The 12,783-nt window shown below is 40.0% G+C and overlaps 1 protein-coding gene across 4 annotated transcripts in view; it reads right to left on the reverse strand.

The window, feature by feature from the left end:
• TTC8 (tetratricopeptide repeat domain 8) overlaps positions 1–12,783 on the reverse strand; it is a 44,045-nt gene that overhangs the window by 25,198 nt on the left and 6,064 nt on the right. For 2 of the 4 annotated variants that reach the window (XM_015571478.1, XM_015571472.1), the window contains exons 2-6: positions 9,185–9,214; positions 2,660–2,780; positions 2,225–2,288; positions 1,958–2,117; positions 1,668–1,757 (exon numbers count right to left, since the gene is read on the reverse strand). In XM_015571478.1, coding sequence (XP_015426964.1) covers positions 1,668–1,757; positions 1,958–2,117; positions 2,225–2,288; positions 2,660–2,780; positions 9,185–9,214 — 465 coding nt within the window. Of the gene's footprint in view, positions 1–1,667; positions 1,758–1,957; positions 2,118–2,224; positions 2,289–2,659; positions 2,781–9,184; positions 9,215–10,863; positions 11,090–12,783 lie in introns of those variants that run through there. The other 2 variants (XM_015571482.1, XM_006754732.2) reach the window with 2 other exon arrangements.

Here is a 12,783-nt window from a genome sequence, read left to right on the forward strand (position 1 = left end):
TGGGGGGGGGACGGGGGTTTGCTTATTATTCAGATGACTCTAATGGGCAACCAGGGGCTGGGAGCCATTATTTTAATCCTTCACCCAACTCATGTGGATAAATAAGCATTTACTGGATTATCTGTTGGTAGGACTACATCTGTCCATAATAACATTATTTGCACTTGCAAAGAGGCTGGGACCCCTGGAAGATATCAAGCTTATTAAGAGAGAAGACTTGGAAACAACAACCAAAAATCAGAACAAGGTCTTTCTTCAAAAAACTATATGTACCCTTCCATTTGTTCTGTTATGCAGAAAAAGAAAAAAAAAGTTCAGCGTGCAGTTGGTGTTACCACTGCCATGCATAAGATGGCACAACACCTGAGCCAGTGCCAGGGAGTCGAGTCACACAGGCACCCCAAGCAATAGGCCAACATTAGAAATGAGTTTTGAGGAGTCAAGCAAGTTGGGGACCAAAAACAGAAAAACCTGGCATCTTGTACTAAAAATGTACAAAATCTAGTTCAGTCTCAATCTAGTGACACAGACAGGTCTGTCCTAGAAGCATCAGGAGTTAACTGTGGGAAATGCCTCCACTCACTGGACTTCGTGGTTAGGAAACAGCACTGGTGTCACCTAGCCATCCAGCCACCCCAAGTAAATGGCCTGAAAAGGCAGGGAACCAGATATTCCATACGGGCTGCTCTTAACACGCCACTCTCACAACAGAAAGAGAAATGAGAAAAGCTTCATGATTCTACTATGAAGCTGGCGGGACTGCAAAGAAGCACTTAGGAAAATACCACCAGCACTGTTCTAATCTGAGTCCCTTTCTACCTACTAGCATGTCTCTTCCTGGCTTAAACTCCAAATCTGTATAGCTCACATCCATTTCAGTTTCCTAGAGTGTTTGATATTTAGCAAATATGTTAAATGCCATTGAAATTGAAATTAGGAATGAGCTCAGGGCTCATGTACAGAATTCACAGAGATTACAGTTAAAACCCGAGCTAGGCTTAAACCAGTTTAATGAAGATAAGTGCTCCTAGCCCTGAATTATTCCACGCTCACCTCCAAGTATTTTTATACTAGAAAGGTCATGGGCTCTCTCCCTCTCCCTCCCTCATTCCCTCCCTCCCTCCGTCGCTCCTTCTTTAATTTAAAGGAGCATTTAATCTTCGAGTAGTTAGAATTACTAATGTACTTGGCTTGCCACTGTCTGGCTTGAGTAATCCTTATTGAGACGCCTGATTAAATACTAATTAGAAGGAGTACATTTTTTTTTTATCTTCTTTTTGACAGTCCTAAAATCCTCAAGGATAGAAAATCATTTTTCTGAGAATTGGCCAAGCTGAAAAAGAAACAAAAAAATACACACACATAGAGATGACCTCCTTAGCTTCACTCCCTGAAGATGCTGCTGCATATCTGCTTTCCTTGCTCTAAGTTACTGTTCTTTATAAGAAAAAAAAAGAATTTCCTAGAATAACAGTACACTGTATATGCTTTATTTCTGACTGACTTTCCTTAACTCCAGACTAAGAGGAATTTTACATCTATAGTAATTAAACATACCCATTTCAATAAAAACATGGCCTTTCCTTCACAAATTTGTATCCAGTTCCTACAATGTCATTACGATAATACTTCTAATATAACTTCCTAACATAATTTGAAGTACATACCTTTGCCAATTTAGGTTTCTGGGCATATTTTGTTAAATTCAGTCTAGACAGATGTATAAAAGGTCCATCCGGACTTGTAAGCATGGAAGCCTATGGAGAAAATGAGGAAACAAGAAATAGAAAACCTTCTCTTGAAACACAAATTAAAACTTATGCAGAAAAATTATAAAGGCAACATAATTAAAAAAGAATCGCCTTTAAAAACCTTCCATATAATTCTCCACTATAACAACAGTGCAAAGTGATGTAACATAATGTTGCTTCGGCAGTGCCAGGCTCTGACAGCTCACCGTGCCCAGCCTGACGAATCTTCCGGACGAGCTGGTGACAGGGCGAGCCGTGTAGGCGGTCCTGGGCGTTCGAATGGCCTGCTCCATGGTGCCTGGCCTGCCACTCTGTGTGCTGGGTCTAAGGAAACCTGTAATGGGTCTTCCCGCTTGAGTGATTGGCCTGTGACGATTATAAATGGTTCAGATACAAAGAAGATCAATAAAGGAAGAGTCTCTAACCATCTGGACAATATTTAGTGGCAGAGGGTATGAAACAGAAACACATACCTGATGGCTGGACTAGGCCCTCCTGTCTGATTAGTTCCAGGGAGTTTCAAGGATGTTCCAGGGCCTATGGGATGAGACAGCGAATTCAACTTATGTATTAGTTATATAACCGTAAAGACTGTCAGCTAATGAATTTTCAGAAACGTGCTGGTGCAAAAGACATTCATAACAGGAAATATATTTTAGGGAAATGTGTTTGAAACTAATATTTATTGAGTGTCTATCAGGTTACTTATGTTATCATATTTAATCTTCACACTAAGTCTGTCAGGAAAGTAGTATTAACCCACTCAGCAAAGGCTTACAGCAGTGATTTTCAACTGATGTGCCGTAAGAATTTTTTAAACATGCTATACCTGACTATGTATTTTGTAAACACAAGATTTCCTCCTCCTAATGGCATTTCATTTACTTAACTGAAAAACCAACACTTACGTGGAACTTGAGCAATAGCATTTTCGTCCAGTATCATTTCCGCAATTCCTTCCTGATCTACATCAATTTCATCGATATATACCATTTCAGTTAGTGCTCGTGCTTTCAAAATCCAAGCTGCCTACAAAGCATGGATAAAATAAGCACATATTAAACAGCATTAGAAATACTGAAAAGCTTGCAGAAGCCAGCCATCCGTTATTATTATCTAACTAGAGGCCCAATGCACAAAATTCGTGCAAGGGGCTTGGCTCTCGCAGCTGCAGCAGCTTGACTCGGCCCTCATAGCCCCGGCTTCGTCCAGAAGGTCATCTGGAAGGACGTTAGGTCTAATTAGCATATTATGCTTTTATTATTATAGACTAGAGGCCTGGTGCACAACATTAGTGCACTGGTGGGAGAAGATCCCTCAGCCCAGCCTGTGCCCTCTTGCAGTCCGGGACCCCTCGGGGGATGTCTGCCTGCTGGCTTAGGGGGAGCGGGCCTAAGCTGGCAGGCGGACATCCCCCGAGAGGTCCCTAGTGCTACCGCAGAGGCGGGAAAGGCTCCCACCATAGCCACTACGATCACCAGCCATGCGCCCAGCTTCTGGCTGAGCAGCACTCCCCTTGTGGGAGCACACTGACCACCAGGTGGCAGCTCCTGCATTGAGCGTCTACACAGTGACCAGTCATTCCGCCGTTCGGTTGATTTGCATATTAGCCTTTCATTATATAGGATTTTTTGTTAAGCATGTTTACCACTTAATGCATTATACTAATTTAAAAGGCCATGTTAAGGATCTAAGAAGGAAAGATTATTTATCATGAAACAACTAATACATCAATTACCTAATAAATGAAAGTGTGATAATTAGCTAGTGAGCCTTCTAACATGCCTTTTTATAGATAAAAGATCTTCAGAGAAAATTTTACTAGAATAATAATTTGAGAACAAATGGGTGAAGATACACCCACCGTGCTCCTCCTGCCCTCCTCCTGCCCTCCTCCTTCAGGATGCCAAGTCGTTCACGATGACTTACCGTAGAGTTCAACTCTGAACCTACTTCCCTCTCGTCTGTCTCACGGAGCATTCTCTTCAAGCTTCTATCATTATGTACTTGCCATACCTGACAAACGCTGTAATTATTTGGGAATAGGGTTAGCCCTCTGTTCCCTAGAAAATGAGCTTTTTTCTTTGTTAATTTTTTAATTTTCAATAACATCTTTGTGTGTTTTTTTACACAATAAGTATTTCAAAAATGCTGAATTAACTAAGATCAACTTCTCCCAATAATTAATCAACACAATCTTGGTTGCTACGTGATCTAGCCAGTAGAAAACCTGCTAGAAAGTGGGGCTGGGGAAAAGAAAAAAGTAATTAAGGAATCTAGAAAATATCAGCTTTGCTTTACCTTAAAAATTAGACATAAAGATGTGCACAATTCTATGTCTTGTTAAACACTTAAAACTACTTTATGAGGGGCAGAGAACAACAAAGCTTGGTGTCTGTCCTATGGACAATACGGAGAGAAGGCAAGTCTTGCAGTCGCAGCAAAGAGCTGACTTATAGTCTAGAGCAGTGGTTCTCAACCTTCCTAATGCCACGACCCTTTAATACAGTTCCTCATGTTGTGGTGACCCCCAACCATAAAATTATTTTCGTTGCTACTTCATAACTGTAATTTTGCTACTGTTATGAATCGTCATGTAAATATCTGATATGCAGGATGTATTTTCATTGTTACAACTTGAACATAATTAAAGCATAGTGATTAATCACAAAAACAGTATGTAATTATATATGTGTTTTCCGATGGTCTTAGGCAGGGGTGGGCAAACTTTTTGACTCGAGGGCCACAATGGGTTCTTAAACTGGACCGGAGGGCCGGAACAAAAGCATGGATGGAGTGTTTGTGTGAACTAATATAAATTCAAAGTAAACATCATTACATAAAAGGGTATGGTCTTTTTTTTTTTTAGTTTTATTCATTTCAAACGGGCCGTAGTTTGCCCACGACTGGTCTTAGGCGACCCTTGTGAAAGGGTCGTTTGACCCCCAAAGGGGTCGCGACCCACAGGTTGAGAACCGCTGATCTAGAGGAAGTAGCAGCAAGGGAAACTTGGGGGGTTTAGAGCTCACCATACCTGCTGAGTGAGGGCAAAGGGACTCAGAGTGGAACACATGACGGCACTAAGAGGTCCAAAGGGTCCTCACAAGGAACCAAGAGGCATGCAGTCAGTCAGTCCACATCTATGGAGTGCCTCCAAAATAGAGCATTGGGCTAGGTTCTGAGGAGGAAGCATGAGAATAAAACTTGGATCCTAACTTCCCTGAACACATCACCTATTGGAATAGAAGGCAAGGCAAAGCAGTGCAAGTGGTACGGAAACTAGTTTTACAGGAATTAGAAAGTCATGATTTCTTTGTAGGCTAAAGTAAATGGAATGTATATATTTTAAAAATTTAAAGAAAAGATTTTTTTTTTAAATCTTCATGCTTTCATTTTAATGGGAATAAAGAAGACTATCTTCACGATATATTTAGGCTCCTAAGGTGATGGCTTCCATTTTTCAGGGCATTCTTTGCTCAGCACCCTCTGGTGGACAGGAAGAAGGACTGCACATGTTCTGTGGGAGCAGTAAAGCAGGAGGTGGGCTTTGCCGGTTCAGTGGTTCATTCCAGTACTTAACTCAGGAGCACCTACAGCTTGCCAGGTCCTGGGAACAGAGATAAGTAGGCCTAGTTCTAGCACATGAGAATTGCAGTGTGATGGGGAAAGTGTAACAACAACATTCTGGAGCTATTTGGGGGGAGAAAGGCACCCCGCTGCCTTGAGGTAGAGGGAAGAGTAGAGAACAGTTTGGCTCAGTGGCCAAGACTAGAAAGCTCATGCCAGGTAAAGCAAACAACAGGACAGAAACAGGCTAGTTTGGCAGCTCTGAGCGAGTTGAGTATGGTTGGAGAATCAGGTCCAGTTGAGACGGCAGTCAGAGAAGAAGCCGGAGAGAATGGCAGAAGCAGATAGGCCCTGTATGCCACAGTGAGGTAAATGAATTTTTATCCTGAAGAGGAGGAGCTAATGAAACTTCAAAACCAAGATATGGAGTCCTCATTAAGTGGAATTTCTAAAAGCCAAGTTTTTATCATTATAGTATCATTTATATACTAGAGGCCCAGTGCACAAAATTCTTGCGTGGGGGGCGGGGGGTCCCTCAGCCCAGCCTGCACCCTCTCCAATCTGGGACCCCTCGGGGGATGTCCACAGGGATCAGGCCTAAACTGGCAGTCAGACATCCCTCTCACAATCTGGGACCGCAGGCTCCTAACTGCTCACCTGCCTGCCTGATCACCCCTAACCACCTCTGCCTCAGCCCCTGCCACCATGGCTCTGTCTAGAAGGAGGACCGAACAACCGGAAGATGTCCGGTTGACCTGGTCTAATTAGCATATTACCCTTTTATTAGTATAGAAGAAGAAGAAGAAGATTTGGGTATTAATTATCCATGCACATATTTTTAAATTATTTTCATGTCCAGACTTTATCTCATAGTTCACGCCATCATGGTTCTTGACATCTATCTTCCTACTAACCTCTCAAGTATTAAGGAGGTGCAAATTTTCTTATATTAGGCTAAGCAAAACATAGGAAAGTAAATCTACTATTCCCTCCCTACACAAATGAATAAATACTTCAGAAGCCAAATAAGAACATTTTTTAAAATTTTATTCCATAAGAATTCACTTTTTCAAAAAAGTAGAGCTCCAATTTCTAAAATCTAATTTTTAAGTAGAATGATGTGAATTTTTTATATTTAAAGCTCTATAATAAAATCTACTTAAACTGTTATTAAATTTTAAATTTCACCAGTATTTGAGGGTATTAATCTTCCTGACTTTCTTTCCATCCTAACAAAAAATGACCTTGAAACTCACATATCACTGCTGGATTAAACATCGGATTGTATTCAAAGAACTGCTCTTGGCAATGTGAACAATTCTTGAGATTTTAATAAAAAACAGCAGATGGGGCTTTGGCTTTAAACAAATTTTTTAAAATTTATTTTGGAAAAAAGCCAAGTATGTTTTACAGCTCCAAAATCCTCTGCCTGTTTAAATTATTTTTTAAGCTCAAAACTAATCAGTGATTAAAATAAAATGCATAATAAAGCGCAATCTATGATCCCAAACTGCCCCTTGAATCTGAATAACAATATAAATTAGCTTTATCAGGTATGTTTAACTTGTTGAAAAATGACAGGGTCAGGCAATTTATGTAAATAATTTGAACACCTATGTATTGCAAGTCCTGTGAAGTCCACAAAAAATAATAGAGGTTTACGGGAGTTTTTTTAAAGAAGAAAAGCATAGATTCTCCCAATCTGACTGCGTGATTATCTCATCAATATTTTCCTTTTTTTATCTGTGAAACAAAACCCCATCTCATCCACCTACTGAGTGAGACTGCAGGACACTATTCTGGAGGCAAATACCTGTTGGCTAATATCAGGAAAATACTGACTTGTTCTCCCTTCTGTGAGGTTAATTCAAGTTTAGTTATAAAAATAAACATTTCAAAAGGCAAAAATTATACTGACTGAGGGCAACATATTTAAATTGTTCAGTTCCTCTTAATATAGAATGCAAGGCCAGTAGTTAAAAGCAGGTACGAGACAATTTTGCTAGGCTATTATTAAGAACAGTCTGTCTGACCTGTGATTATGATTGTGACAACATAAAAATCAGTAACATTTGACACTGTCTAGGCCAGTGATGGCGAACCTATGACACGCGTGTCAGAGGTGACACGTGAACTCATTTTTTTGGTTGATTTTTCTTTGTTAAATGGCATTTAAATATATAAAATAAATATCAAAAATATAAGCCTTTGTTTTACTATGGTTGCAAAGATCAAAAAATTTCTATATGTGACACGGCAACCAGAGTTAAGTTAGGGTTTTTCAAAATGCTGACACGCCGAGCTCAAAAGGTTCGCCATCACTGGTCTAGGCTATGAAGGTGAAAATCTAAGCACAGAATATTGAATTATTATTGCAAAGCCTTATTTATTTTGAAGTCGTAAAAATGTGCCAAAGAAGAGATAGGCAAAAAGTGTAAATAGTGAGCTCAAAAGAATCCTGTCGGCCTTGTCCGCTTTTTATCCTTTTAGTTCACTATCCACTGGATAATTAGGTCTACAGTAACATAACAGGAAAGTAATACTAAATACAGATCTTTCATGAAGTCCCTGTGCTAGTTTGAAACTTTCAAATGCCACGTATAGTTTTAAAACCATGCCAACCATGCAAATTATTGAAGTTTTAATTTTAATCAAAATCTTCCAAAATCAGTGAAAACAAAAAAAAAAGCACACTACTCTATTTATAATTTAGGTCCTTCTTAAATGACTTGTACATAGTATGCAAAAAATAGTTTTGGTTATAAACATTTCAAAGACAAATGGCATACTTTTAAAGAACGGAGTACTACATTTTAACCTATTTATGGTGTCTCTTTAACACTCACAGGCCTCTTATAAGAGTACTTTGTATATTGCTTTCTTCTAAAAAAATTTGATGATTTGCCCTGGCTGGTTTGGCTCCGTGGATGGAGCGTCGGCCTGCGGACTCAAGGGTCCCGGGTTCGATTCCGGTCAAGGGCATGTACCTTGGTTGTGGGCACATCCCCAGTAGGAGGTGTGCAGGAGGCAGCTGATCAATGTTTCTCTCTCATCAATGTTTCTAACTCTCTATCCCTCTCCCTCTTTGTAAAAAATCAATAAAAATATATTTTTTTAAAAAATGTGATGATTATCCATATGGGCCCTATATAAGGTTCAAATCACTTATTTACCTGAAAAACACTTGAAATTCTCTCTCATTTGGGAGGGCAAACACCTGGCAATATTTAAGCTCTCGGATTTACAGCTCTTCCCTCCCTTCTCCTTATTCTCACACTTCCTGGAAACCCACTTGGACTGAAAGCTTCACTGGCCGGGGCTCCCCTAACTAGACCCCCTCTCTCCCTCACTTGCTATAACTTACCCAGTTAACAGGTCCCTCTGACCACCCCCTACCTCTAACCAAGTCGATTTGGTAGAGGTGGCTGTCTGGCCAAGGTCCCTTCCTCTCTTCTTCACTGTGACAAGCACCTCTGTCCATAACCAAGACCTTCTGAAGCAGAGTCGGGCTGTTCTACTCAAGACATGTCCTCCCCATCACAGTGGCTCTGCTAACTTCTTGCTCCCTTTCTAAGGTCCTGGTTCCCCTTGCTTCCTTTACTGTTATCCTTCTGGTCAATATTGGTTAGTTCTATTGAAGCACCAGAGCTTACTGAATCGACTCTGTGAGTTCCATAAGCCTACCCATCCACAGACACAAAAGCATTAGGAATATAGTAGTTACATAAGAAGGTACAGAATGCCTAGATACGGCTAATTTTATAACACGACAGGTAGATAGGCAGCAAATGTTCTAGTCTATAGCAACAGCTAAGCGGTAATAATTAAAGTATTCTCTAAACTAAGGGCTGCAGCTAAGCCTTTACCTGAGATACCAGCAATTCGGGGCCTGGTTCCTGGGAAGCATTAGGAAGGTAGCAAACATTATTTTTTTTAATTTAAATGCTTTATTGTTGGTAGTAAACATTTTAAAGAAATACAGTTTCTAAAATAAAAAGTCTTACTGACTAACCAAGTATTTGTAGATGAATTCAAACTCACTCAATAAATATCAAAATATTACCTTTAATTTTTCTACCTAAGTGCTCTCAGGAGTTCTGTAAAACTAATATACTCTGAAGAGTACTAAATGCTCTATGACCAGAAAATTCTAAGTACTCTAACCTCATTTAGAGCACAGAGAAGATATCTTAACCGCTCATTTAATGAAGACATAACAGCTTCCCAAATTAAAAATAATTTGACAATTGTACCAAGGAAACATTTCTTTATATGGTGGTTAAAATATCAGACTTTAATCACTTTGGGAGAAGGAAAATCTACATACGCTAAACCAGAGGTTCTCAACCTGTGGGTCGCGACCCCTTTGGGGGTCAAATGACCCTTTCACAGGGGTCGCATAAGACCATCGGAAAACACATATATAATTACATGTTGTTTTTGTGATTAATCACTATGCTTTAATTATGTTCAATTTGTAACAATGAAATTGGGGGTCACCACAATATGAGGAACTGTATTAAAGGGTCGCGGCATTAGGAAGGTTGAGAACCACTGCTCTAAACCCTCTAATTCACATAAATACAGTGGGATTGGTGGCTGAAGATAAAAAATTAATTCTAACTGTAATGTGCTCTGAGAAAATTTTATAAATAGACTACGTAATGTGTATCAGTGCCAGGTGCTGATAACTCAGGGTACTTTCTGTCCAAATTAAATAGAAGTCCATGGGTAAAAAATCAGACTTATAAACAAATTTATTTATAAAACATCTACACTTATATGTCTATATCAATAGCTTCTGTCGAATACCTGAGTGTGTTTTATGGAGGAATCTACTAAGAAATAGAAATAGGATCTTTGCTTGCCTTGCTTTCTACAGCTCTAAAATCCAAAAAGAATACCCTACATATTTATTTAAGAATTACTATGTGTTCAGGCAATGTGTACACCTTCTGGTCACCATGCGAGGATAAGCAATTTCTTTAGTGTGGCACAGGGTAGGAACATGGGAGACAAAGGCCAAGCGAGGCTGGAAAGTGAGGGCCCTAGAGGGTGGGCTTTAGAGAGTATTTATCAATCAGCTGAACCAAACACAAAACAGCAGCTAAGAATGCATAGCAAAGGGAGGTTTTCAATTCCACTGTGCACAAGAAAGATCTAGGAAAAGTACAGATTTCCCACAGTCCATACTTAAAGAAACACACTGACTGATATACAGGAAATGAAATGACAAAAGTAACCCCTTTCTATTCTTTTTTTCTGGTTCTTTGTATACATGTCTGTTGACCCATTATTTCACGTGAGTTTTGTAACAACCATGTGAGAGAGGCAGGTAAGTGATATTATCCACTTTACAGATGATAAAACAAAGTCAGAGATGTCTTGTAATTTGCTCAAGGTTATACAAAGAGCCACAGCTCTTTCTTGCCAGTGCATCTTGGAGATAAAAAAAAAAAAAATGAGTTGGAAATAATAAAGCAGGATTGAAGGGTAAAGTGTAGGAAAGACATAAGTTCCATATACAAAGGGGGGAAAAGCTTACCAGAGGTGACTGTAGACAATGCTTGAAATGGAAAAGAAAACAACTAAAGGAGATGCTTGTTATTCTGCCAAGGGCAGGAAGATCCCCCAGTGGCCAAACTGAAACCAGCAGCTCAGCCTCAGAGCGCTCTGTTCCCGGATGAAGGTCTCTGCGCTGGCTCTGCCTCATTCCACTGTCCCTCAGGAATACATTTACAATTTACCGTACAGCTAAAAAGCATGTAGGAAAATGATTGTGAAATGAGAAGGTGAGAGAAGAAAATTAGAGGCCTAGAGGATGAGAAGATGTGGAACCAAGTGAGGTTGTATGAATGGAAGATGGAGACAAGGCCTGAAGGAGAGGGAGGCAGAGAACACATTCATTTCACAATACTCTCCTGGCATCCCTGGCACTCGGCTAGGCACTGAAAACATTCTATGGGCGGAAAGCACATAATCCAATGAATTACAATACAATATGGTAAATGCTATACTCAAGCTATGGACCAATTATAGATGACTTAGTTGGAGAGGAGAAAAGAATACATGAGAGATAAGGAAGTCAGAGAAAAGGGAGAGAGATTGTTCTGGAAATTACTGAGTGCCAATGATTTTATAAACTACATTCAACATCATTTTATCATCAATTCACCGGACACTCCTCACAGATGCTTTCCATATTACCAACAATCCTTTGAGAAAAACATAGATGACAGAATCCTACATGCAAATATCTCTAGCTGCATAGAGACAATAGCAGCTAACATTTTTGATCACTTACCATGTATTCATGAACTTAACCCTCACAACAACCCTTTAAGATAGGTACATTATCATCCCCATTTTACAGATGAGAAAACTCTTGAGGTCAAGGTGTACAGGCAGAATCTGAACCTAGACATTTGGGGCCAACAGCTGGTACTTTGCTGAGAATGTGAAGTCGTAGCAAGGCTGGACAGCAGACTACTGTGGGGCGTGGGGAGACCAAGGCCAGGAAGGGCTGGCGTGGAGGTCCATCAGGAGCAGCAGGACTATGACAAGAAAAACTCAAAATGTTGTAATTTAGAGAGAAGGCAGAACTTTTTAAAAATCACTGAGACATCTTTGGATCTCTCTCTACTAGAGTTTTGTGATTTCAATTAATCCGTCCCTACAGGGAACCACAAGGTAGGTTCGCTTGGTCTAGCAAATAATTTCCATGGATATCCATACAGTTGAGTCAGAAGACCTGGGCTTGGTCCCCAGGAGCCACTTAGCTGCATGACCTGGAGCAAGTCATGCAACCTCCATGACCTAGTCCTCCTCTCATAGTGGAGTAATAGTGCCCACTTTATAGCATAAAACTTAGCACTTTTAAGAAAATTTAATCATTTTCGGAATTCTTTCATATGTACTATCATTGTCAATGAAGTGTAAGGGTGGTAGCACCTTTGACAGGACTTATCAATCACACAGAATTTCTCTATAAAAGCATCTACATAATGAATGAAAAAACACCAAACTCTCTATTACTTCCCTTGTCAGAACTCAGAAGGAACTCCCAGTTAGGCACACAAATTAAAACTTCTCTTTGGATCTCCTTCAAAGTGAGCAAGAGGACATGGACAGCAGAGCAGCACCGCCTACAACCAGCAAATACTCATTAGCATCAACTTCAATTCCCATCAGTTTGTCTCCTTCCTGCCTCCCTGCAGTAAGGCTTTCTCTTAGGTTGCTGTTATTACTTCAGGGAGTTAAGTCTCCAGATAATTCTGAATGCGATTTCCTAATGGCCACCAATACTCACTCCAGGTAATGAATCTACTCTTCTGAGTTATTATTCAGAATTTAACAGTAACAGGAAGGGGGGGTGGATATAAGGGAACAGAGAAATGGACAGATTTCAGAAGGTTAGGGAGATGGAGTGACCAAGTAGCCGAGTGGGAATGTAATATGTATAATT

This window comes from Myotis davidii, unplaced genomic scaffold, assembly GCF_000327345.1.
Source record: "Myotis davidii unplaced genomic scaffold, ASM32734v1 scaffold732, whole genome shotgun sequence".
NCBI classification, from domain to species: domain Eukaryota; kingdom Metazoa; phylum Chordata; class Mammalia; order Chiroptera; family Vespertilionidae; genus Myotis; species Myotis davidii.